This window comes from Ranitomeya imitator, chromosome 1 (genome assembly GCF_032444005.1).
Source record: "Ranitomeya imitator isolate aRanImi1 chromosome 1, aRanImi1.pri, whole genome shotgun sequence".
NCBI classification, from domain to species: Eukaryota; Metazoa; Chordata; class Amphibia; order Anura; family Dendrobatidae; genus Ranitomeya; species Ranitomeya imitator.
The window spans coordinates 293,183,774-293,208,328 of NC_091282.1; the positions used below are offsets into that span (position 1 = coordinate 293,183,774).

At 42.8% G+C, this 24,555-nt stretch overlaps 1 protein-coding gene across 1 annotated transcript in view; it reads left to right on the forward strand.

Moving 5' to 3' along the window:
• The window catches only part of UFD1 (ubiquitin recognition factor in ER associated degradation 1), a 41,234-nt gene that overhangs the window by 11,338 nt on the left and 5,341 nt on the right, over window positions 1–24,555 (forward strand). Inside the window, exons 2-7 of the mRNA XM_069756513.1 lie at window positions 1,173–1,305; window positions 4,611–4,643; window positions 7,354–7,475; window positions 21,904–22,034; window positions 22,178–22,250; window positions 22,754–22,822. Of these exons, the coding sequence (XP_069612614.1) occupies window positions 1,173–1,305; window positions 4,611–4,643; window positions 7,354–7,475; window positions 21,904–22,034; window positions 22,178–22,250; window positions 22,754–22,822 (561 nt within the window). The remainder of the gene's footprint in view (window positions 1–1,172; window positions 1,306–4,610; window positions 4,644–7,353; window positions 7,476–21,903; window positions 22,035–22,177; window positions 22,251–22,753; window positions 22,823–24,555) is intronic.

A 24,555-nucleotide genomic window follows, 5' to 3' on the forward strand; every position in this document is an offset into this window, starting at 1 on the left:
ACTTATACAATGACACACAATGTTTTTTTATCTTTAGTCACTGTGAAATGCTCAAATACAGTTGACTTCATAAGATGATTCTTAGACATTTTGTGATTATGTAAATTCGCTCTCAAAATAATTTTGTCCTGTAAAAAAAAAATAAGGTACATTGTAATTCTTGCAAGAATAGACAATCATGCACTGTATAACATAGGATATAGATAAAACAAAACAATTTTTACATAACAGGGAGAAGTAAGTATCGCAAGTGTCGGGGCCTGGAACAAGCGGCGGGGGGCCCACTTGCGGGCACAGGCATCAGACCCCCATAGCATGCTGGTGTCCCTGACGGCGAGTGGGCCCCCTCGCTTTCTCAGGGCCCCGACACTTGCCCGGGTACTGACGCCTGCCCAGCCTGGATAGCAGTTCTCTATATTTATCTTCAAAAATTATGAAAAAGCTGTTGACATACCTGCATTGAGCATCATGAAAATGTAGTTAGTTATTATTTTCTTAGTGCGGTTTCAGATTACTGATTAAGGACTGCTATGTTCGGGGTTAGCGGCAGGTCTGACCCAAACTTGACAATCTCATAAATGCTCATGAGGTTAGGGTCACACCAGCGTATTTTCTGAGTGAACTGGGTTGATTATGCTATCACACTTTGATCGAAGTCTGATCATAGTGTGATCTGATTTTTTCGGATGAGGACAAGATTCGACAGGGGGGGATTTTACACTCTGTAAGTCTATGGAAACCGGACTGCACTCAGATGTCATCCGATAGCAGTGCAATGTTTTCAACGGACTCCTTGACTTACCGTATATGGCCGAGTGCGATCTGAATATTGGATGCAAATAGAAAATGCTGTGTTTTTTTGTTTTTTTTTCCCGAACAGAATCTTCCAAGGAAAAAAAAAAATCAGACTTTTGTACGGCCCTATAGACTAACATTGGTCTGAGTAGAATCTGATGTTTTGTCTGATCGCACTCGGACTTAAAGTACAGTCATCTGCATGAGCCCTGATGCGGGGGTAGTTCAGGTTTGGAGACCCACGTACACTGTGGCCCATATTCCGACTATGAAACCAGCCTAACAATGACTACTTGCTTTCTTAGATTCATAGTATTATTATATGCTTATTTTTGTGACTGTCATGCTATTATAATTTTTTCTTGTTTCTTTTTCAGTTTTCATTTAACATGTTTGACCATCCAATACCTCGGGTTTTTCAGAACCGATTTTCCACACAGTACCGCTGCTATTCTGTTTCCATGCTGGCTGGACCAAATGACCGCTCTGATGTAGAGAAAGGAGGGAAAAGTATGTTACAGAGCATTATCATGGATTGTGTGTTTGTATGAACGTATGGCTGATTTAGTGTACAGTGGAACCTGAGGACTTTAACCAGCTGATACTCTATTCATGAATTTTGGAGAATATTTTCCACCAATGCTGTAGCTTTAACAGTTTTGCTTTGTTTTTTTTCTCCCCAGGAATGATAAATTGATATATTTATTGTTAGCAATATCTACTCTCTACATGGTTCCCTCTTTTTCTGATCTTTTCACTCACTCCCTCCAGGGTATGGCAAAATATTTTAATGGGGTATTCCCATCAATCGGTGTTTATGAGAGTATTAGGGGGATTTAGAGTTACCATTTGCATTGTAGTCTTGATGCCCAAAAGGACCCAAATGCCGCTCTCCTGCAGAGAAAATACCAATAGTATAAATGTAATATAAGAGGCAAACAGATTTGGCATTGGGGACAATAATCCTGTTACAGCATATCACTAGTATATGACATAACATAATGGATGTGGGAGTGCTACTGTTCAAGTGAAATGTGGTTGTGTTGTAGTTACCTATATACCCTCTATGGTTTCATGTATAGGGACATAAAACGAATGAAAGACATCTAGTCCTCGGAAGGTCTTAAAAGTAAGCACATACAACGTGAGATAAATAGAGACAAGAAACCTGAGGGCGCTACTAATGGTTAATATATGGGATCACCAACCACACGCTAAAAAATATGTGTGACCAAAGAGAAGAAAGTAGCGTGTAAAGATAAGGATCACCACAAACAATATAACAAATAACAATATTAATTTTATTAAGACAATTAAAGGTAGACAAGCCATAAACAAGTTAAAAACAATTAAAAAAAACCATAAGGTTAACAAATGAACAACAGTGTGGAGGGCCTTGTAAGTGCCCCCCACGCACAAAGAGACCCTCCTCCACTATGTGCACCAGGAGTGTGTTATGATAAAACACACTAGGCTACTCAGGATGGTAACCAGAGCGGATGAGGCTCACCAGGATAAATCCTACAAAATAGCAGTAAATGTGATGACAAAATCCACTCGTGGTACCAAAGACAAAAGTGACTCAACAGGATAAGGCCTGCAGACTCACAAAATGTGGCAAAATAATAATAATGATGATTAAGTAAATAAAGCTTATAACCCCCCTAAGAGTAGTTCAGTAACCCTGAAAGATGGTCAAAAAAGATAAATGACCCTCTGGGTAATAAGCAGAGGGTTAAAGGAGGGAAAAGAAAGAGTAAAGGTACCTTCACACATAACGATATTGTTAACGATATCGTTGCTATTTGTGACATAGCAACGATATCGTTAATGAAATCGTTCTGTGTGACAGCGACCAACGATCAGGCCCCTGCTGGGAGATCGTTGGTCACTGAACAAAGTCCAGAACTTTATTTCGTCGCTGGACTCCCTGGAGACATCGCTGGATCGGCGTGTGTGACACCGATCCAGCGATGTCTTCACTGGTAACCAGGGTAAACATCGGGTAACTAAGCGCAGGGCCGCGCTTAGTAACCCGATGTTTACCCTGGTTACCATGCTAAAAGTAAAAAAAAACAAACACTAGATACTTACCTAACGCTGTCTGTCCTCCAGCGCTGTGCTCTGCTCTCCTCCTGCACTGGCTGTGAGCCGGAAAGCAGAGCGGTGACGTCACCGCTCTGCTTTCCGGCTCACAGCCAGTACAGGAGGAGTGCAGAGAAGCAGAGCGCAGCGCTGGAGGACAGACGGCTGTAGGTAAGTATCTAGTGTTTTTTTTTTTTTACTTTTAGGATGGTATCCAGGGTAAACATCGGGTTACTAAGCGCGGCCCTGCGCTTAGTTACCCGATGTTTACCCTGGTTACCGGCATCGTTGGTCGCTGGAGAGCGGTCTGTGTGACAGCTCTCCAGCGACCAAACAGCGACGCTGCAGCGATCCGAATCGTTGTCGGTATCGCTGCAGCGTCGCTTAATGTGAAGGGGCCTTAAGGCTTCCAATGGAGGCTATTGAAGCATGGCAAAAGTAAAAAAAAAAAAAAGTTTAAAAAAATATGAAAAAAAATATAAAAGTTTAAATTGCCCCCTTTTGCCCCATTCAGTAAAAAAAAACAATAAAAAAAAATCAAACCTACACATATTTGGTATCGCCGAGTTCAGAATCGCCCAATCTATCAATAAAAAAAAAGCATTAACCTGATCGCAGAACGGCGTAGTGAGAAAAAAATTTGAAACGCCAGAATTACGTGTTTTTTTTTGTCGCCGCGACATTGCATTTAAATGTAATAACGGCGATCAAAAGAACGTATCTGCACCAAAATGGTATCATTAAAAACGCCAGCTCGGCACGCAAAAAATAAGCCCTCACCTAAGATTTTTTTTAACAAAGTTTGGATTTTTTTGTTTACCACTTAGATAAAATGTAACCTAGACATGTTTGGGTATCTATGAACTCGTAATGACCTAGAGAGTCAAAATGGCAGGTCAGTTTTAGCATTTAATGAACCTAGCAAAAAATCCAAACAAAAAACAAGTGTGGGATTGCACTTTTTTGCAATTTCACCGCACTTGGAATTTTTTTCCCATTTTCTAGTACACGACATGCTAAAACCAATGATGTCGTTGAAAAGTGCAACTTGTCCCACAAAAAAACAAGCCCTCACAAGGCCATATTGACGGAAAAATAAAAAAAGTTATGGCTCTGGGAAGGAGAGGAGCGAAAAACGAGAACGCAAAAATGGAAAAGGGCAAGGTCGTGAATGGGTTAATTGTCTTAATAAAATCAATACTGTTATTTGTTTTTTTCATTGAGGTTTGTGGACATTCGTTTAAACATCTCCAACTTGATCTTATCTGCCCAAAGTACATTTTTCCAGAAGTCTTGTGGCTTGTTCAGATGCAGCTTTGCTAAATTTAGCCATGATGTCATGTTCTTTTTCGAAAGAAGAGGCTTTCTCCTGGCTACCCTTCCAAACAACCAGTTCAGTATTTTTTCCTAACTTTACTGTCATGATCTTGAACATTTTACATGCTTGAGGCCTTTAGATTTTGAGCTTTAGCTCTTGGTTTGTTTTTTTTTGTTTTTTTTAACAGCTTCTATGAGAATTGCCATCTAGGCCTTGAGCGCATTTGCTCTGACTCTCACTCCAGGGAAGATTGGGTTGTCTTGAATGTTTTCCACTTGTGAATAATCTTACTGTAGAATTGTGCACTTCAAATTGTATGGAAAGGCTGCGAACCTTCCCCAGCTTGATGGGCAGCAACAACTGCTTCTCTAACAGAAATATAGGTCTAATTCTTTGTATTTTTATTTTTCAGTTATCATGCCTCCATCCGCTCTGGATCAACTAAGTAAGTGTATTTTCCAAGTCGTGGTAATGTAAGGCTCCTTCAACACCTGTATTTTAATAATTCCATGTAATTCATTAATAGGATGAATCATTTACATAACAGATTGAAAAGGCACAGAAGGCCCCTATTGGCTAAAATGTGATCCATCTGATTACCATTATGGTGTCTGTTACTGAACCTTAAAGATTGTGAATCTATAGAAATGCAATCTAAATATTAGGTAATGCGTAATATTTATCTGTGAACCATATCAAGACCATAAGTGAAATATTTTCAAAATCAAATACAGTAAATACAGGATTTACATTACTACTTGGGCTCTGTTCACACCAATGTTTTGCAGTTTTATTTTTCTGTTTCGTTGAAGGAATAGAGAATTGTAATTCATGTAGAGAACAGATGTATTGAGTTTTATAGGGTCTGTTTGGTCTCTGTTAAGGTATGTGGTATTTTACCAGAACGAAAAAAAACCTCTGCATGCTACACTTTTTTTTTTAAATACTGCACACATTAATACAGATTGTAGCTGATGTGATTGGTGCCAGTTTGTGCCATTATGTAAAAGAGTTCCATTTCTATGTTCCTAGAACAAAAAACGTGAAATCTGAACAGAGTCAAACATGTAATGTAAATCCAATATTTGATTTGTAAAATTGGTAAAAAAAAAATCTAGTTCACTTAGGCTAGTTTCACATTTGCGTTTAAAAACGCAGCGTTAAAAACGCAAACGCAGGTGGTGAAAAAAACACATGTAAACGCGTGCAAACGCTGCGTTTTTAAGACGCATGCGTTTTCGTATGCGGTACAAAAAAACGCGGCGTTTTGACGCGTTTACATGCGTTTTTTCCTGCATTTGCATTTTTGAAACGCATGATGAGAAGTGTGTGACAGCTGCCAATCATCACAATCAACTAGAAAACCCACTAGAAATAGCTAGGGTTAGGGTTAGGGTTTGGATCTCTAGGGTTAGGGTTTGGATCTCTAGGGTTAGGGTTTGGATCCCTAGGGTTAGGGTTAGGATCCCTAGGGTTAGGATCCCTAGGGTTAGGATCCCTAGGGTTAGGGTTAGGATCCCTTTATCACCTTGATGGTGGGGGATTAGGATTAAGGTTAGGGTTTGTATCCATAGGGTTAGGGTTTGGATCCCTTTATCACCTTGATGGTGGGGGGTGGCTTATCAGTGTGTAGACTTGTTTTTTTCTATGGAAACGCATGCATTTAAAAACGCAACCAAACGCATGTGCTTAAAAACGCATGCGTTTACATAGACAGCAATACGTTTTTTTGCTGCAAAAAAACGCCTCTAGAAATTGCTACATGTTGCATTTCCGCAAGCAAAACGCATACCAAAAAAAGCATGCGTTTTTAATGTTAAATATAGGGAAAAAAACACATGCGGTTTTTTTGCGCTAAAACACAGCACCAAAAAATGCAAATGTGAAACCAGCCTTATACTTTTGGATTGTAAATATGCTCTTTATTATGTATTGCCTATTTTTCTTTGATTTTTGCCCCCACGTATAGACTACCTGTACACTCGATTACAGAATATCCCATTTTAATCTAAATCTCGTACAACATTGAAGACTTCTATTGTGGTTTATTTGCTTGTAGATTGTTCTGTATTCCCTGTAAGGCCGGTTTCACACGTCAGTGGCTCCGGTACGTGAGGTGACAGTTTCCTCACATACCGGAGACACTGACTCACGTAGACACATTAAAATCAATGTGTCTCTGCACATGTCAGCGTGTTTTCACGGACCGTGTGTCCGTTTGAAAAACACGGAGACATGTCAGTGTTTGTGGGAGCGCACGTATCACACCTCTATGAGGTGGAGCCGCATGTTCATCACTAATGTGCGGCACCACGTGACCGCTCATACAGGACAAGCAGCAACGCTGAGAGGAAGCATCGAGGGAGCTGGGTAAATATTTTAATGCTAGCGGGCGGGCGCACAGGGGGAGGGAGGCGGGAGCTGACCGGGAACTTTATTTTAAACACACACAAAAAAAACCCTGATTTTTCATTCCTTCTCTACAGCGAACGCTGCTGGGAAGAAGGGATGAATTCTGGATTCAGCACCCAAAGCAGGGGACAGCGCTTAACTCTAGCGATGTCTCCTGCACGGTGCGTGTGGTACCCAGTCGGCACACGGACGGCACATGGCTGCTGCACGTGTGCCACACTGATGTGCCACGTGAGCACACGGACACGGATAACTCCGGTACCGATTTTTCCGGTACCGGAATTATCTGGACGTGTGGGACAGGCCTAATAGAAATAAACTCTGCCTTTCTGGTGATCTTGTGTTATATGCAGCAGCTAATCAGCACAAGCAGAGCTAGGCTCTGTGCACATCAGCGTTATTGAGGAGATGAGCAGGAGAACAAAGTGAAAGCAAATAATGACCCTGCCCAATCCCATACATGCTGCACATTGGTGGTGCTAGACAGACCCCAATGACGTTCTTGGGGTCTGACATATTCTGTTATACTTTCGCTCATTTTAGTGGAACTGAATCTCCAACACCGATCTGAATAGAGATTTAATGGGGTGAATTTTTTTTTTTTGAATATCTAAGCCAGAATAGAGTATGTTTATTTAACATGTTTCAGCTTTATATTCCGTAACACTGATAATTCCAGTTTTTAATTCTACTAATTGAGTTAAGCATAAAATGTTTAGATATTTGGTGTGTTTTGTCTCCAGGCAGATTAAATATCACTTACCCGATGCTCTTCAAGTTAACCAACAAAAATTCTGATCGGATGACACATTGTGGTGTTCTTGAGTTTGTAGCAGATGAGGGGATTTGTTATCTCCCACATTGGGTAAGTGAACACTATAAATGTCTTTTGCAGAACAATGCTTTTGTTAAAGGGGTTTTACATGCTCATTGTTAACGTCTGCAGTGATTCTATGTGACTGCAGACTTGTGAATCTTCACCGCGCGCAGTGTGCGTAATGTCAGGATTCTCCGGTGCCAGGAGCCAGTGGGCATGTGGCTGCAAGTATGCGTTCTACATACATGCAGTCATGTGCTGACAAGACATGTCCGGCGTCGCTCAATACAAGTGAATTTAGTGAGGCTGGACACGTCTAGTCATATTGTGGCCAGAACTATACAAATCACAAACCTTTAGGCACAAGACCACCCTCCTTACATCTGCTTTGGAGAATCCTCACAGCGCACAGTTGCATATAGAGACTGTAGACTTGAGCCCCAAGCCTGAACAACCCCTTTTAATATATTAAAGGGAATCTATCAGCAGGTTTTTGCTATGTAATCTGCAAGCATTATGATGTAGGGGCTGAAACCCTGATTCCATTAATGTGTCACTTACTCAGCCGAGTGTTGTTTCAATAAAATCAGTATTTTATCAGCAGGATTATCACTACAGTACTAGGCCTCTCGTGCCTTATAGTCAACTGCTCTGGGTAACCCCACCCCAACAACTGATCAGCATCTTTCAGTCAATGTACACAGATCTCTGTGCCTAAGCCATATTTAGCACCCACATGTTTGGCATTTCTGTAGTGATGAGAGCCTGTTTAATTTACGGGTGCATGTCTCCAGAAGCACAAGGTGGACATAACATACTGGGCTCTACAACGCCAGTTTGCAATTTTCACTCCGCAACATCTACTGCTGCTTGTTTCTGGAAAACACCCATTGGGTCAAAATAATCACTATACCTGTAAATAAATTCCGAAAGGGGTATAATTTCCAAAATGGGGTCACTTGAGGGGGGATTCTGCTCTTCTGGCACTTAAGGGCTCTGAGTATGTAGTCCGCAAACTATTCTTTGATAATTTTGGTTCTCCAAGACTCAAATAGCGCTCAGTGTCTCGCCATGTGGCAAAGCAGTACTGTATTGCCACATTCATCAGATATTGTGTAACACATTTTGGTGCCATTTTTACCCCTTTTCCTGTGTGACAATTTAAAAACCGGGGCTAAAACAAAAATTTTGTGTTTAAAATTTTAATTATTGTTTCTTCACTGCCCAATGGAATAAAATTCTGTGAGGCACATGTGGTGTGAATATAATCAATCAAACCATAACAGTAAAATCTGAACACCAATATGGCGCTTCTTCCTTTCTGAGCTTTGCACTATACCTCAAAAGTAGTTTTTGACCGTATATGAGGCAAAGCAACATTTTATTTAAAAAAAAAAAATGGGAACTTGCCATTTATTCAGCTTAATGTTATACAACTCTGTGAAGTGATTGAAGGTTAAAAAATGCTCCCTACGCCTCAAGAGGTGTAGTTTCCAAAATGGAGTCACTTGTGGGGGTTTCTAATGTGTTTGCATGTCAGGGGCTCTTCAAATGTAACATGGCATCTGCAATTTATTTCAGCCAAAAATGCTGTCCTTCTGAGCCCTGCTGTGTACCCAGTTTTCCACCATATACCGCATATGGGTGTAGTTGCACAACAAACTACACAGTCCAGTTTCTCTTGTTACCCTTGTGAAAATGCAAAATGTAGTACTAAATCGTATTTTTGGGGGGAGAAAGTAAAATTTTCTTTCCTTATTTATTTTTTTCTTTCACAGTGCTTTAATTCCTCTGAAGCGCCTGAAGGTTAATACACTTCTTGAATGTGGTTTTGAGGGGTGCAGTTTTTAAAATGGTATCACTTTTGGCTATTTTCTGTCATATAGGCCCCTCAGTCACTTCAAATGTGATGTGGTCCCTAAAAGAAAAAAAAATGGTTTTGTAAATTTTGTTGGAAAACTGTGAAATTGCTGGACAACTTTTAACCCTTCTAACTTCCTAACAAAAAAAATTATGTTTCAAAAATGATGCTGATATAAAGTAGACATGTGGGAAATGTTATTATTAACTACTAGATGGAGGGCGGTAATGTCATGATGGGGGCAGGCACGCGGCGCTGTTGTTGCCTAATGGCATCCTGTGATAATCTACTGACTTTTGCATCAGGGGACTTGACGCCTACGCTTATATGCATTGTTTTTGTCGTAGCGATGCTATTGCTCTTCAAGAGTCTCATTTGCCATGTTTGCGTTGATATTTGCTTTTTAACCCCTTCGCGCCATGCGCCGTACTAGTACTGCGCTGCCGGCACTGCATTTGTGCCAGCAGCAGTACTAGTACGGCGCACCGATCACCGCGGTCTCGCGCTGAGCGCCGCGGTGATCGGGTGCGGGTGTCAGCTGTATATGACAGCTGACACCCCGCAGCAATGCCCACGATCGGCGCTATCGCCGATCGCGGGCATTTAACCCCTCTGATGCCGCTGTCAGTAGTGACAGCGGCATAGAGGGGGATCGCGCAGGGACGGGGGCTCCCTGCGCTCTCCCACCGGAGCAATGCAATGAGATCGCGTTGCTCCGGTGACCCGGAAGGAGTCCCCGGATCCAAGATGGCCGCCGGACTCCTTCCGGGTCATGAAATGACCTGGCTAGCCGGCGCCTGCTGAGAGCAGGCGCTGGAAAGCCAGCTAAACTGCTATGCACAGTGTCAGATCAACGATCTGATCTAATACAGAGATGTCCCACCCTGGGACAATGTTAGAAAGTAAAAAAAAAATAGAATGTGTAAAAAAAAAAAAAAAAATCCCCAAATAAAAAAAAAAAAAAAAACCTTTCCCAATAAATCCATTTATGTATGTAAATTAAAAAAAAAACAATAAATGTACACATATTTGGTATCCCCGCGTCCGTAACGACCCGCTCTATAAAACTATCCCACTAGTTAACCCCTTCAGTGAACACCGCAAAAAAAATAAATAAAAAACAAGGCAAAAAACATTGCTTTATTATCATACAGGCGAACAAAAAGTGGAATAACACGCGATCAAAACGACGGATATAAATAACCATGGTACCGCTGAAAACGTCATCTTGTCCCGCAAAAAAAAAACCGCCATACAGCATCATCAGCAGAAAAATAAAAAAGTTATAGCTCTCAGAATAATGCGATGCAAAAACAATTATTTTTTTATATAAAATAGTTTTTATTGTGTAAAAGCGCCAAAACATAAAAAAAATTACATAAATGAGGTATCGCTGTAATCTTACTGACCTGAAGAATAAAACTGCTTTATCCATTTTACCACACGTAGAACGGTATAAACGCCCCCCCTAAAAGAAATTCAGGAATTGCTGGTGTTTGTTCATTCCGCCTCCCAAAAATCGGAATAAAAAGCGATCAAAAAATGTCATCTGCCCGAAAATGTTACCAATAAAAACGTCAACTCGTCCCGCAAAAAGCAAGATCTCACATGACTCTGTGGGCCAAAATATGGATAAATTATAGCTCTCAAAATGTGATGATGCAAAAACTATTTTTTGCAATAAAAAGCGTCTTTTAGTGTGTGACGGCTGCCAACCCTAAAAATCCGCCCAAAAAAACGCTATAAATGTAAATCAAACCCCCCTTCATCACCCCCTTACTTACGGAAAAATAATAAAATGTAAAAAAAATGTATTTATTTCCATTTTCCCGTTAGGGCTAGGGTTAGGGCTAGGGTTAGGGGTGTGTTTGGATTAGGGTTTCAGTTATAATTGGGGGTTTCCACTGTTTAGGCACATCAGGGGCTCTCCAAACGTGACATGGCGTCCGATCTCAATTCCAGCCAATTCTGCTTTGAAAAAGTAAAACAGTGCTACTTCCCTTCCGAGTTCTCCTGTGTGCCCAAACAGTGGTTCCCCCCAACATATGGGGTATCAGCGTTCTCAGGACAAGTTGGACAACAACTTTTGGGGTCCAATTTGTCCTGTTACCCTTGGGAAAATAAAAACATAGGGGATAAAATATCATTTTCGTGGAAAAAAAAATATTTTTTATTTTCACGGCTCTGCGTTATAAACTGTAGTGAAACACTTGTTGGTTCAAAGCTCTCACAACACATCTAGATAAGTTCCTTGGGGGGTCTAGTTTCCAATATGGGGTCACTTGTGGGGGGTTTCTACTGTTTAGGTACATCAGGGGCTCTGCAAATGCAACATGACACCTGCAGTCCATTCCATCTAAGTCTGCATTTCAAACGGTGCTCCTTCCCTTCCGAGCTCTGCCATGCACCCAAACGGTGGTTCCCCCCCACATGTGGGGTATCAGCGTACTCAGGACAAATTGGACAATAACATTTGTGGTCCAATTTCTCATGTTACCCTTGGGAAAAAAAAATTGCGGGCTAAAACATCATTTTGTGGAAAGAAAAAATGATTTTTTAATTTTCACAATGCTACATTCTAAACTTTAGTGAAACAATTGGGGGTTAAAAGTGCTCACCACACATCTAGATAAGTTCCTTAGGGGGTCTTCTTTCCAAAATGGGGTCACTTGTGGGGGGTTTCCACTGTTAAGGCACCTCAGGGGCTCTCCAAATGCGACATGGCGTCCGATCTCAATTCCAGCCAATTTTGCATTGAAAAGTCAAATGGCACTCCTTCCCTTCCGAGCTCTGCCATGCGCTCAAACAGTGGTTTATCCCCATATATGAAGTATCGGCGTACTCAGGACAAATTGCACAACAACTTTTGGGGTCCAATTTATCCTGTTACCCTTGGGAAAATAAAAAATTTGGGGCAAAAAGATCATTTTTTGTGAAAATTAATATAAAAATTTTTTTACGGCTCTACATTATAAACTTCTGTGAAGCACTTGGAGGTTCAAAGTGCTCACCACACATCTAGATTAGTTCCTTAGGGGGTCTACTTTCCAAAATGGTGTCACTTGTGGGGGTTTCCACTGTTTAGGCACATCAGGGGCTCTCTAAACGTGACATGGGCTCCGATCTCAATTCCAGCAAATCTTGCATTGAAAAGTCAAATGGCGCTCCTTCCCTTCCGAGCTCTGCCATGTGCCTAAACAGTGGTTTACCCCCACATATGGGGTATCGGCGTACTCAGGACAAATTGTACAACGACTTTTGTGGTCCAATTTCTCCTGTTACCCTTGGTAAAATGAAACAAATTGGACCTGAAGTAAAAATTTTGTGAAAAAAAAGTTAAATGTTCAATTTTTTTAAACATTCAAAAAATTCCTGTGAAGCACCTGAAGGGTTAATAAACTTTTTGAATGTGGTTTTGAGTACCTTGAGGGGTGCAGTTTTTAGAATGGTGTCACTTTTGGGCATTTTCTGTCATATAGACCCCTCAAAGTCACTTCAAGTGTGAGGTGGTCCGTAAAAAAATGGTTTTTCAAATTTTGTTGCAAAAATGAGAAATTGCTGGTCAACTTTTAACCCTTATAACGTCCTAACAAAAAAAAATTGTTTCCAAAATTTTGCTGATGTAAAGCAGACATGTGGGAAATGTTGTTTATTAACTATATTATGTGATATAACTCTCTAATTTAAGGGCATAAAAACTAAGAGTTTGAAAATTGCTAAATTTTCATAATTTCCGACAAATTTTTGTTTTTTTCACAAATAAATGCAAGTCATATCGAAGAAGTTTTACCACTATCATGAAGTACAATATGTCACGAGAAAACAATGTCAGAATCACCATGATCCGTTGAAGCGTTTCAGAGTTATGACCTCATAAAGTGACAGTGGTCAGAATTGTAAAAATTGGCCCTGTCACTTAGGTGAAAACAGGCTTTTGGGTGAAGGGGTTAAAGGGGTGTATTCAGTCACCATGACAGCACCACGAGAGAAGGGATCCGCCCTTCAGGGACAGGAAACCTACAGACATAAAAGGGCGGCACCTCTCTCCCGCATCAGTTGGTTTCCTGTCCCTGACAGGGGAACCTCTTCAGACAGGCCTTATGAAGAAGGTCGAAGAAATGAAGATAACCCAGTCCTGGCAGGCCGATTCAGGTAGCGGGGGTCCCCTACCTCTGTTTGTCCAGGACGCCAGAAGCACCACACGGCAGGGGAATTGCTGGTGTCAGTGTCAGCAGAGAGGGGCAGCTTTTATTTAAATGATTGTCTCTTAAGTGACACCAGTGGTACCAGGTGAGTATATGAGGTCCTCTGCTGTGGCCGTGCCTGGGGGTCCTCCCGGGGTCTGTCCGCGGCCTGGCGATGATGTGCGCGTCAGTCCGGGCGGCGCTGGCTTCCCAACAGCGCTTCTGCTCGCTCACCGCAGTCGCGACCGGAAGGGGCGTGTCCGGAGGACGCGGCTGGCAGCGCGGCCTGATGGCGGCATGTGCATTGGGACCGCGCCGGCCGATGACGTCACTATCGCGTCCGCACCTGATCCAGGTACCCAGCGATTATGCGGTGGGGGCAGGTTTGTGGATGGGCCTTCGGACGGGGGGGGGGAAGCCTGTTTACGGTCGGTCCTGGGCGGCCCTGGGGGAGGCACTCCAACAGTTAAACATGGTACCGGGCAGATCACCTGGAGCCTGCTGACCCCCATCAGGGGGTGGTACCTTGGGAGTATTTAATGAGGAGTCTGACGACTGCTGAATACTTCTAATTCATTGTGATGATGGAGTCGCCGAAGCAGGGTGCACCACTGCCTGACAAGCAGCAGATTCAGCCCATTGAGGAGCCTCGAATTATATCCCAGCGGCGATCTAGTGGCAGTAGTCGCGCTGTTGGAGACAAGAATATCCAAAAATCGAGGCAGAGCAAGTCCTCAAGCCGTAAAACATCGCCGGCTAGGAAGGACCCCCCACTGATTACGGTACCAATCACTGCACGCTAGGGTAAGTGATCTACGTGAAAGTTATTGATTGTTGGACATTCAGAGTCACATTGCAAAATTCAATTGGAGAAGGTGACATCCGTGTTACACAAATTGGGGTGGATTATAAATTTTAAAAAATCTCGTTTACAGCCTTTAAAAGTTCAGGAGTTTCTGAGTCTTACCATAGACTCCAGTCGGCAGGAGTGTCGTCTGCCGGATTCAAAAGTGGATGGTATCCAGCGACTAGTGACCAGAATGATTAATAATCCATCAGTATCTGAACCCAATAGTGACATCACCCCTCTTACACTCACGTCGTGTATTCCGGCGGTTCTCTGGGCTTAATATCATACTAGAACACTACAGTGGGACGTATTACAGAATTCCTGTCGCCTGAAAGCTCATCTTGATAGTAAATTTTTATTGTCTGTTGAATCCATTCAATCACTACATTGGGGGGTTCCCTGGACAAATCGTATAACTTGGATAACTACAGATGCTAGCCCCAGGGGATGGGGGGTACACTTGGAAAGTAGTTGGGTCCAGGGGCTGTGGCCTCAATTCGAACAGAGTTTGTCATCCAATCTAAAGTAGTTATTGGCGGTAGAACGCGCTTTAAATAGTTTTCTTATACCCCCTACAGGGTCGGCACGTCAGACTTTTCTCCGACAACCAGGTAACCGTAGCCTGGGTACTCGGTCCGGTTCAAGGAGGTACTCGGTCCGGTTCTTTAATGGAGGTCGCGGATTGTATTTTTCAGATGGCCGAAAATCATCTACTATCACTCACGGCTCTTCACATAAAAGGGAAGTACAATATCATGGCCGACTATCTAAGCCACAATCAACTCAGACAGGGAGATTGGATACTAAACTCATCCATCTTCAATCAGACCATACAATTGTGGGGATGTCCAGACATAGATCTCTTTGCCAACCGAGAAAACAGAAAGCTACATCGATTCTGCTCCTTAAACCCTAGAGACAGTCCGTATGCGGTAGACGCTCTTCTGATTCCATGGCACTTCAATCTCGCCTATGCATTTCCCCCTCTGAACTTAATCCCAATAGTTCTGAGGAAAATATGGGAAGACGGGGCCCGAATAATCCTGATAGCCCCGTTCTGGCCCAGAAGATCATGGTTTCCTTGGCTGAGGAAGATGTCCATTTCCCAGCCATGGATTCTTCCAGAAATACCAAATCTCTCCCAGGGGTCAATCCTCCATCCACGAGTGGTCAATTTACATCTAGCGGCGTGGAATTTGAAAGGTCCTTACTAAGGGGGAGGGGTTTTTCGTGGGACCTGGTAAATACATTACTTAAAAGTAGAAAAGACTCTACAACAAACATTTACGTCAGGATTTGGAAGAAATTCTTATTAGTTTCAGAAACATGGATTGGTCAGGAACCCTGTATTAACCAAATTTTAGAATTCCTGCAAAAAGGATTAGATATAGGCCTAGCCACAAGTACGCTTAGGGAGACAGCAATCCAATGATTGCTTTGGCCAGCAATCATTGGATAGTCAGGTTCTTCAAGGCGGTTACGAGATCTAGACCAATCATTAAACCTAAAGTAGTTCCATGGGACCTAAATCTTGTTCTCTCAGCTTTAACGCAAGCTCCATTTGAGCCTATTGATGATGCCCCGATCAAAATCCTATCCTTGAAAACAGCTCTCTTGGTTGTACTTACATCCTCGAGAAGGATTAGTGATATACAAGCTTTGTCCAGACAGCCTCCGTACGTGCAGTTTAGGGAAGATAGACTTGTTATGAGACCTGATCCTCTTTATCTTCCAAAGGTAGCTTCAAAATTTCATTTTCATAGGTTACAAAAGGTTGTTCTTCCCTCATTTTGTCCTAATCCCATTAATAAGGAACATAAATTTCATACTTTGGATGTTAAAAGATGTCTTCTTAAATATATTTCAGCTACAAACGCTTGGAAAAAAGATAATTCCCTATTTATATCCTCCCAGGGATTTAGAAAGGGATTTAAAGTATATAAAAACACACTAGCTAGATGGATCAGGGAGGCAACATCTCTGGCTTATACAGCAGGTAGCACATGGTCTTCTCCATCTACTTTCTTTAGACACTATAGACTAGATTTCTGATCTCAGCTTTCGGAGAAAGGTGCTTGAAGCAGTTATCCCTCCCGAGTCCTTTTTTACCTCTCTGAAAGTCTCTCGTGGTGCTGTCATGGCGACTGAATAAATGCGTAAGCTACTTACCGGTAGCGGTGTTTTTCAGGAGTCCATGACAGCACCCTTATATTCTGTACCCTATTTCTCGTATGGGTCAACACTTTCTTTTTCTTTTAAGTACTAAGTTTATTCACATTGAATTGTACCATATTTTAAATTGATTATGTGCTACTAACCAGGGAGGGCCTCTCATGCTCTGTAAACCAACTGATGCGGGAGAGAGGTGCCGCCCTTTTATATCTGTAGGTTTCCTGTCCCTGGAGGGCAGATCCCCTCTCTCGTGGTGCTGTCATGGGCTCCTGAAAAACACCGCTACCGGTAAGTAGCTTACGTATTTTACCACGAACAAGAGTTCATTTTAAAAATTGTCTGTGTCTGACCATGTACAGGACATACCACAGCTCCTGGGTAGGGGAGGAAGCAAAAGACAATACTAACAGTACAGCAGGAGATCGCAGAGGATACATTTTGTGAGGTAAAATATTTTTTAAAAACAGTCAGTGAAATATTTTACCTCACAAAATGAATCCATTGTGATCCCCTGCTGTAATGTCAGTATTGTCTTTTGCTTCCTCCCCTGCCCAGGAGATGTGGTATACTCCGTACACGGTCAGAGTCAATTTTTAAAATGAACTTTCATTCGTGGGAAAACCTCTTTAATGTGACCGGCTTCCTCTACCTGTAGACACGTCGTGCATCTGCCGCTGGGATCAGCCGAATGATTCACTGCACCTGCATGTATTTTGCGCAGTAAATCAGACTGCCGCCATCTTTGTGCAGATAGCGGCGGTCACATTAAAATTGCGTATGCGCTCCTCCTGTACAAAGATGGGGGCAGTCAGTGAATCATTTGGCTGATCTGGAGGCGGCGTGATCGCGACGGTGTTCCACTGGTTGTACCGTGCAATAGGCTGCGTGAGTGTGTGTGTGGTGCGACTGTGTTCCACTGGTGGTACCGCGCAATAGGTTGGTACCAGCAGCAGTTTCCATAATGAGACACCCATCACTTAGGTGTCCCCATATGGCGGTCGGTGAACTTCCTCCGCTTGGAATTCTGGGCTACTGTGACATCTGGACCGAACAGGAAATGAAAACATTACAAGGCAATTATATAAATAGATTATCTCTTCTCCCTTATGCCGCAAAATTACTGGAACATGTCCATCTTGAACTGTCCTCCCACCTCTCCTCCTGCTCCCCCTTTGACCGGTTACAATCTGGCTTCTGACCCCATCACTCAACTGAAACTGCCCTAACTAAAGTCACCAATGACCTACTAACTGCCAAGAGCAAGCGACACTACTCTGTCCTCCTCCTGGACCTGTCTTCTGCCTTTGACACTGTGGACCACTCCCTTCTGCTACAGATCCTCTCATCTCTTCGCATCACAGACTTGGCCCTATCCTGGATCTTGTCATATCTGACAGACCAAACAATCAGTGTCTCCCTCCCCCACACCACCTCCTCACTCCGCCCCTTGTCAGTCGGTGTTCCTCAAGGCTCTGTTCTATGACCCCTACTCTTCTCCATCTACACCTTCGGCCTGGGACAGCTCATAGAACCTCACGGTATGCAGTATCATCTCTATGCCGATGACACGCAGATCTACCTAGGTGGATCTGACCTCACCTCCTTGCTTATCAAAATCCCACACTGTCTGTCTGCTATCTTGGCCTTCTTTTCTGCTCTCTTTCTAAAACAGAACATGGACAAAACAGAATTCATCATCTTTCCCCCATCTCACTCTACCCCTCCACCAGACCTATCTATCAATGTCAATGGCTTCTCACTTTCCCCAGTCCCACACGCCCGATTCCTCGGGGTGATCCTCGACTCTGCCCTCTCTTTCAAACCACATATACAAGCCCTTGCCTCCTCCTGCCGTCTCAAACTCAAAAATATCTCCCGGATCCGTGCATTCCTTGACCGCGACATGACAAAAACACTAGTGCATACCCTTATCATCTCCTGCCTTGACTACTGCAACCTCCTACTCTCTGGCCTTCCCTCTAGCACTCTGGCACCACTCCAATCCATCCTACACTCTGCTGCCCGACTACCTGTCTCTCCGCTGTTCCCCAGCCTCTCCCGTATGCCAAGCCCTTCACTGGCTTCCTATCGCCTAGAGACTTTAGTTCAAAACCCTTACTATGACATACAAAGCCATCCACAACCTGTCTCCTCCATACATCTGTGACATGGTCTCCCGGTACTTACCTACATGCAACCTCCAATCCTCTCAAGATCTCCTTCTCTACTCCCCTTTCATCTTTGTCCCACAACCGCATACAAGACTTCTCCCGTGCTTCCCCCATATTCTGGAACTCTCTACCACAACACATCAGACTCTCGCCTACCATAGAAACCTTCAAAAAGAATCTGAAGACTCCCCTCTTCCGACAAGCCTGCAGTGATCCTCAACTTACTGAACCCCCGTATGACCAGCTTTACCCTCTCCTAGTGTATCCTCACCCATCCCCTGCAGACTGTGAGCCCTCGCGGGCAGGATCCTCCCTCCTTATGTACCTGTGTGCCTTGTTTTTTGCTCATGTTTAATTGTATTTGTCTAGATTTGCCCCCTTTTCACATGTAAAGCACCATGGAATAAATGGCGCTATAAAAATGTTTAATAATAATTTTGTGTGATATAGTTATGTAGTTTAAGGCTTCTTTCACACTAGCGTCGGGCTCGGCCCGTCGCAGTGCGTCGGGCCGAAGTTACCGACGCTAGCGTTGTAAGCGCCGCACAACGGGTGCAGCGGATGCAGATTTTCATCGCATCTGCTACCCCATTGTGAGGTGCGGGAAGGTGGGGGAGGAGTTCCGGCTGCGCATGCGCGGTCGGAAAAAGCGGTCCGTCGGCAGCAAAAAACATTACATGTAGCGTTTTTTTGTGCCGACGGTCCGCCAAAGCACGATGCATCCGTCGCACGACGGATGCGACGTGTGGCAATCCGTCGCAATGCGTCGTCAAAACAAGTCTATGGGGAAAAAACGCATCCTGCAAGCACTTTTGCAGGATGCGTTTTTTCTGCAAAACGACGCATTGACGGATTGTAGTTAACGCTAGTGTGAAAGTAGCCTAATATGGTATAGAAAAAGGCAAAAAGAATTAAGCTTGAGATTTTCTAAATTTTCTCCAAAAGTCCGATATTTTGACAAATAAATGTAAAAAATATCGGCCTAAATGTACTACTAACATGAAGTACAATAGTGCTGTGAAAAAACAATCAGTGGGATCTGTTGAAGCGTTGCAGAGTTATAACCCCCATAAAATGAGACTGGTTAGAATTGTATAATGGGCCTGGTCAGGAAAGTGAATACAGGCTTCAGGGGTGAAGCGGTTAATGTGTTGTCTAAAACGGTTTCCTATATTATTAGGATTGTGCTTTAGCAGCAGCTTCCTCATTATATTGTATTAGACATCGGTGTTCAGACAGAGCTGCCATTGACCTGAATAGGAGCCGTTATCAACAAAGTATGAATCTCATATTTTTACAAGATCTTTTGATTGTGGAATTTGCCTGTGGCCGGTTTCACACGTCTGACATTCACATTCCAAGTACACACTAGTGTGTGCTCTCCAGCAGCGGCTCTCCTGACCTAAACTCATTGGGCCCCAAGGCATAGACATGAAGCTGTAAAGTTCAAGTCTGGAGACTCGTAACCATCCAGACATCGCACTCGTCCTTGGACTGTGACTGTCGGATGTGTGAAACCGTTCTCAGGAATAATAGTAATAATGATCTTTATTTTTATATAGCGCCAACATATTCCGCAGCGCTGTACAGTTTGCACAACTTATCACTGTCCCCATTGGGGCTCACAATCTAGATTCCCTATCAGTATATCTTAGGAGTGTGGAAGGAAACTGGAGAGCCTGGAGGAAACCCACACAGACATGGAGAGATTATACAAACTCCTTGCAGATGGTGTCCTTGGTGGGATTTGAACCCAATAATTAAGCATCTTTACTAAAGCCGACTGATCAAAGGACAACAGTAATGATGATAATTAGATTTTTCTTTCGTGTTGGGGCACCCCTGAAGGCATCCATGCTGTAGTAGTGTATGCAGTTTTAACCCCTTCACGACATTCGCCGTACTAGTACGGCGCATGTCGTGTCTCCCCCTTCGATGTGGGCTCCGGCGGTTTTGTACAGCTGACATGTGCGCGCAATAGCGGCGGGTGAAATCGTGATTCACCCACCGCTATTAACCTGTTAAATGCCGCTGTCAAACACTGACAGCGGCATTTAACTACCGCTTCCGGCCGCGTGGCCGGAAATGATCTCATCGCCGACCCCTGTCACATGATCGGGGGTCGGCGATGTGTCAGGACAGTAACCATAGAGGTCCTTGAGACCTCTATGGTTACTAATGCCGGCCTGCTTTGAGCGCCCCCCTGTGGTCGGCGCTCATAGCAAGCCTGCAATTCAGCTACATAGCAGCGATCTGATGATCCTGCCGATCCAGTTGTGCCAGCTTCTAGCCTCCCAAGGAGGCTATTGCAGCATGACACAAGTTAAAAAAAAAAAAAAAAAAAAAAAAAATTTTTAAAAATATGAAAAGAATAAAAAAATATAAAAGTTTAAATCACCCCCTTTTTGCCCCATTCTAAATAAAACAATAAAAAAAAATATCAAACCTACACATATTTGGTATCGGCGCGTTCAGAATCGCCCGATCTATCAATAAAAAAAAAAAACATTATCCTGATCGCCAGAACTACGTATTTTTGGTCGCTGCGACATTGCATTAAAATGCAATAACGGGCGATCAAAAGAACGTATCTGCACAAAAGTGGTATCATTTAAAAACGCCAGCTCGGCACGGAAAAAATAAGCCCGACCCCAGATCACGAAAAATGGAGACGCTACGGGTATCGGAAAATGGCGTTTTTTGAGCAAAGTTTTGAATTTTTTTTTCACCACTTAGATAAAAAATAACCTAGACATGTTTTGTGTCTATGAACTCGTAATGGCTTAGAGAATGATAATATCAGGTCAGTTTTAGCATTTAGTGAAGCTAGAAAAAAAGCCAAACAAAAAGCAAGTGTGGGATTGCACTTTTTTTGCAATTCCACCGCACTTGGAATTTTTTTCCCGTTTTCTAGTACAAGACATGGTAAAACCAATGGTGTCGTTCAAAAGTACAACTCGTCCCGCAAAAAATAAGCCCTCACATGGCCATATTGACGGAAAAATAAAATAGTTATGGCTCTGGGAAGGAGGGGAGCGAAAAACGAAGACGCAAAAACGAAAAAGGGCCGCGGTGGGAAGGGGTTAATACTGACGCCTGTGTTTTCAATTTTTATATATCTGGGTAAAAATAATTCCTTCCAGAATAATAAAAAAAATATGAATGCAAATTCCAACAGTTGAGAATGAGTTTTCATCATTCATGACATATAAGCCTGCTAATTTATTGTTCCTCACAGATGATGCAAAATTTACTTTTGGAAGAAGGCGGTCTCGTGCAAGTGGAAAGCGTCAACCTTCAAGTTGCTACATATTCCAAATTCCAGCCCCAGAGCCCAGATTTCCTGGACATCACAAATCCCAAAGCAGTGTATCCTTCCTTTATATTGGTGTGAATCCATTTGGATGCCAGCCAGGCTGTTGGCATATTCCATCAGTTATGTGTTTATTAGTGCGCTTCTCTTACTATAACGTACACTGGTTTTCTCTGACCTTCCTTGACTCTACAATCAGATTGGAGAACGCATTGAGGAACTTCGCTTGTTTGACCACAGGAGATGTAATTGCTATTAACTACAATGAGAAGGTAATGTGAAATCATGGGCAGCTTGTTTGATTGGATAAAACTGTCAAATATTAATTATGTTTCCATTGGAAGTGAATCTCTACATTTTCCTACAGTATGTTTTTGTTTTGCTGCAAAACGTGATATTTTGCAAATTTTGACATGCATAGAGATTTTTAACACTGTGGGGATGAGACTTCCTGATCGTATCCACTTTGCTAATGTAAAAAGCTGACAATATATACATATATTTTTTTCCCCTTCTCCCACAATTCTGGAAAATCTTTCAGCATATTCTGTCTGTTTTAGCTATATCTAATATACAGTTAAATGCAATCACTTGTTTGCTGCTATCGGCTATTCGGGTGGGGGGCGGGCTAGTAACTATAACTCGTCTTGGAAAAATAAGTAAGTTTTTTTGTGTTTTAGGACTAAAAATATTTTTGAAGTCTTGCACATAATCTGTGTTTTATAATGGTGAAATCATTGGCTTTGCTTTACGCTTAAAACTATTCTGATTCCAGATTTATGAACTTCGCGTGATGGAGACAAAGCCAGACAAAGCTGTATCCATTATCGAGTGTGACATGAATGTAAGTCTGAAGTGGTATAAATATCCATCCTCACTGTACAAGCTCCAGGCCGGTCTGTTAGACAACTGTCAAATATGTCACCAGAAAACGACTTATTGTTTAAATCAGATTTTTTTTATTTTATGTATTTTTAACCCCTTTACGACCTATGAAGTATATACACCATGGAAAGAAAAAGAAGGTACAGCCTAAATATTTTAGGGTGCGTCATAATGTATCACAACAACAATGGCAAAAGAAAAGAAAGAGATAAACTAATGATGCACACACCTCAATATTACCAACAATATGAGTAAAGATAGAAAATGTTATTAAGCAACAATCATAAAACTTATAAAACCAACTATACAACCTAATCCTTAATCAATGGCAACAATGTAGGTGAAAGCCTAGCATAATGGGGCATATATATTGTCATTCCAGATACTAGTGAATAAAGCGTATAGTATCAATTGGTGCAGGGAAATCATTCCCGACTATGCAGTATAGCTATCCAGCATTTGACATAACATACACATAGACAGTTTGACAACCACACAGCCAAGGAAAGGGATTATACTCCCTGGCAATAATGTGTGGTAATAACAATGATATATACAGTGAAAAACGCCGACATAGCAGCCCTGCTGTTATCAGGGCCAAGTTAAGCTGCTTTCACACTTGCGTCGTGTGACGTACATCGCAATCCATCGTTTTTGGAAAAAAACGGATCCTGCAAATGTGCCCGCAGGATGCGTTTTTTTCCCATAGACTTGTATTGCCAGTGGATCGCGACATATGGCCATACGTCGCGTCCGTTGTGCACTGGATTTGTCGTGTTTTGGCGGACCGTCTGCACGAAAAAACATTCCATGTAACGTTTTTTCGTATGTCTCGTCCGCAATTTTCTACCACGCATGTGCGGCCGGAACTCCGCCCCCTCCTCCCCCAACTGTAGAATGGGCAGCGGATGCGTCGAAAAACTGCATCCGCTGCCCACGTTGTGCATAATTTTCACAACGTGCGTCTGTACATCGCGCCGACGCTTAGCGACGAACCCGTACCGACACAAGTGTGAAAGTAGCCTAAGGGACAAATCTTCGAGTAGCCCACGATACCTAGAAATGTCCTTACCTGCTTCTTAGAGAGGGGCTGTGGCCAGTTCTGGATTGCTTCCACCTTATTTATTTGAGGTGTTACTTCACCGCAACCTACTACATAGCCCAGATACTTGGCTTCCTCCATCCCCATAGCACTTTTTTTTTTTTTTGATGAAGCCTGTCTTTCTTAGAGCATCAAGTATGGCTTGAACTTTGCCAAGATGACTTCCCCAGTCCTGGCTGAATGTCATCCTCGTGGGCAACTCCTACTTTCAGTCCGATGCTAAGATCCGGTCCATGGCTCTCTGGAAAGTGTCCGGATCTCCCTGCAACCCAAACAGCCTCCTGACATACTGATAACATCCATCTGGCGTAGAAAAGGCCGTCTTTTCCTTGGCCTCTTTTGGCGAGGGGAATTTGCCAGTAACCTTTTAGTTAGGTCCAGGGTGGTGATGTACCAAGCTGGCCCTAGCATCTCAATAAGCTCATCAACCCTATGCATTGAGTAGGTGTTTGAACTTCAAAGCTTTATTGAGCTTCCTGTAGTCATTACAGAACCACCACTCCCCATCTGATTTTGGCACCAACACTATGGGACTGGACCAGCCGATCTTAAGTCATCCCTAGATTCAGTACCCGCTTCACCTCTTTTGA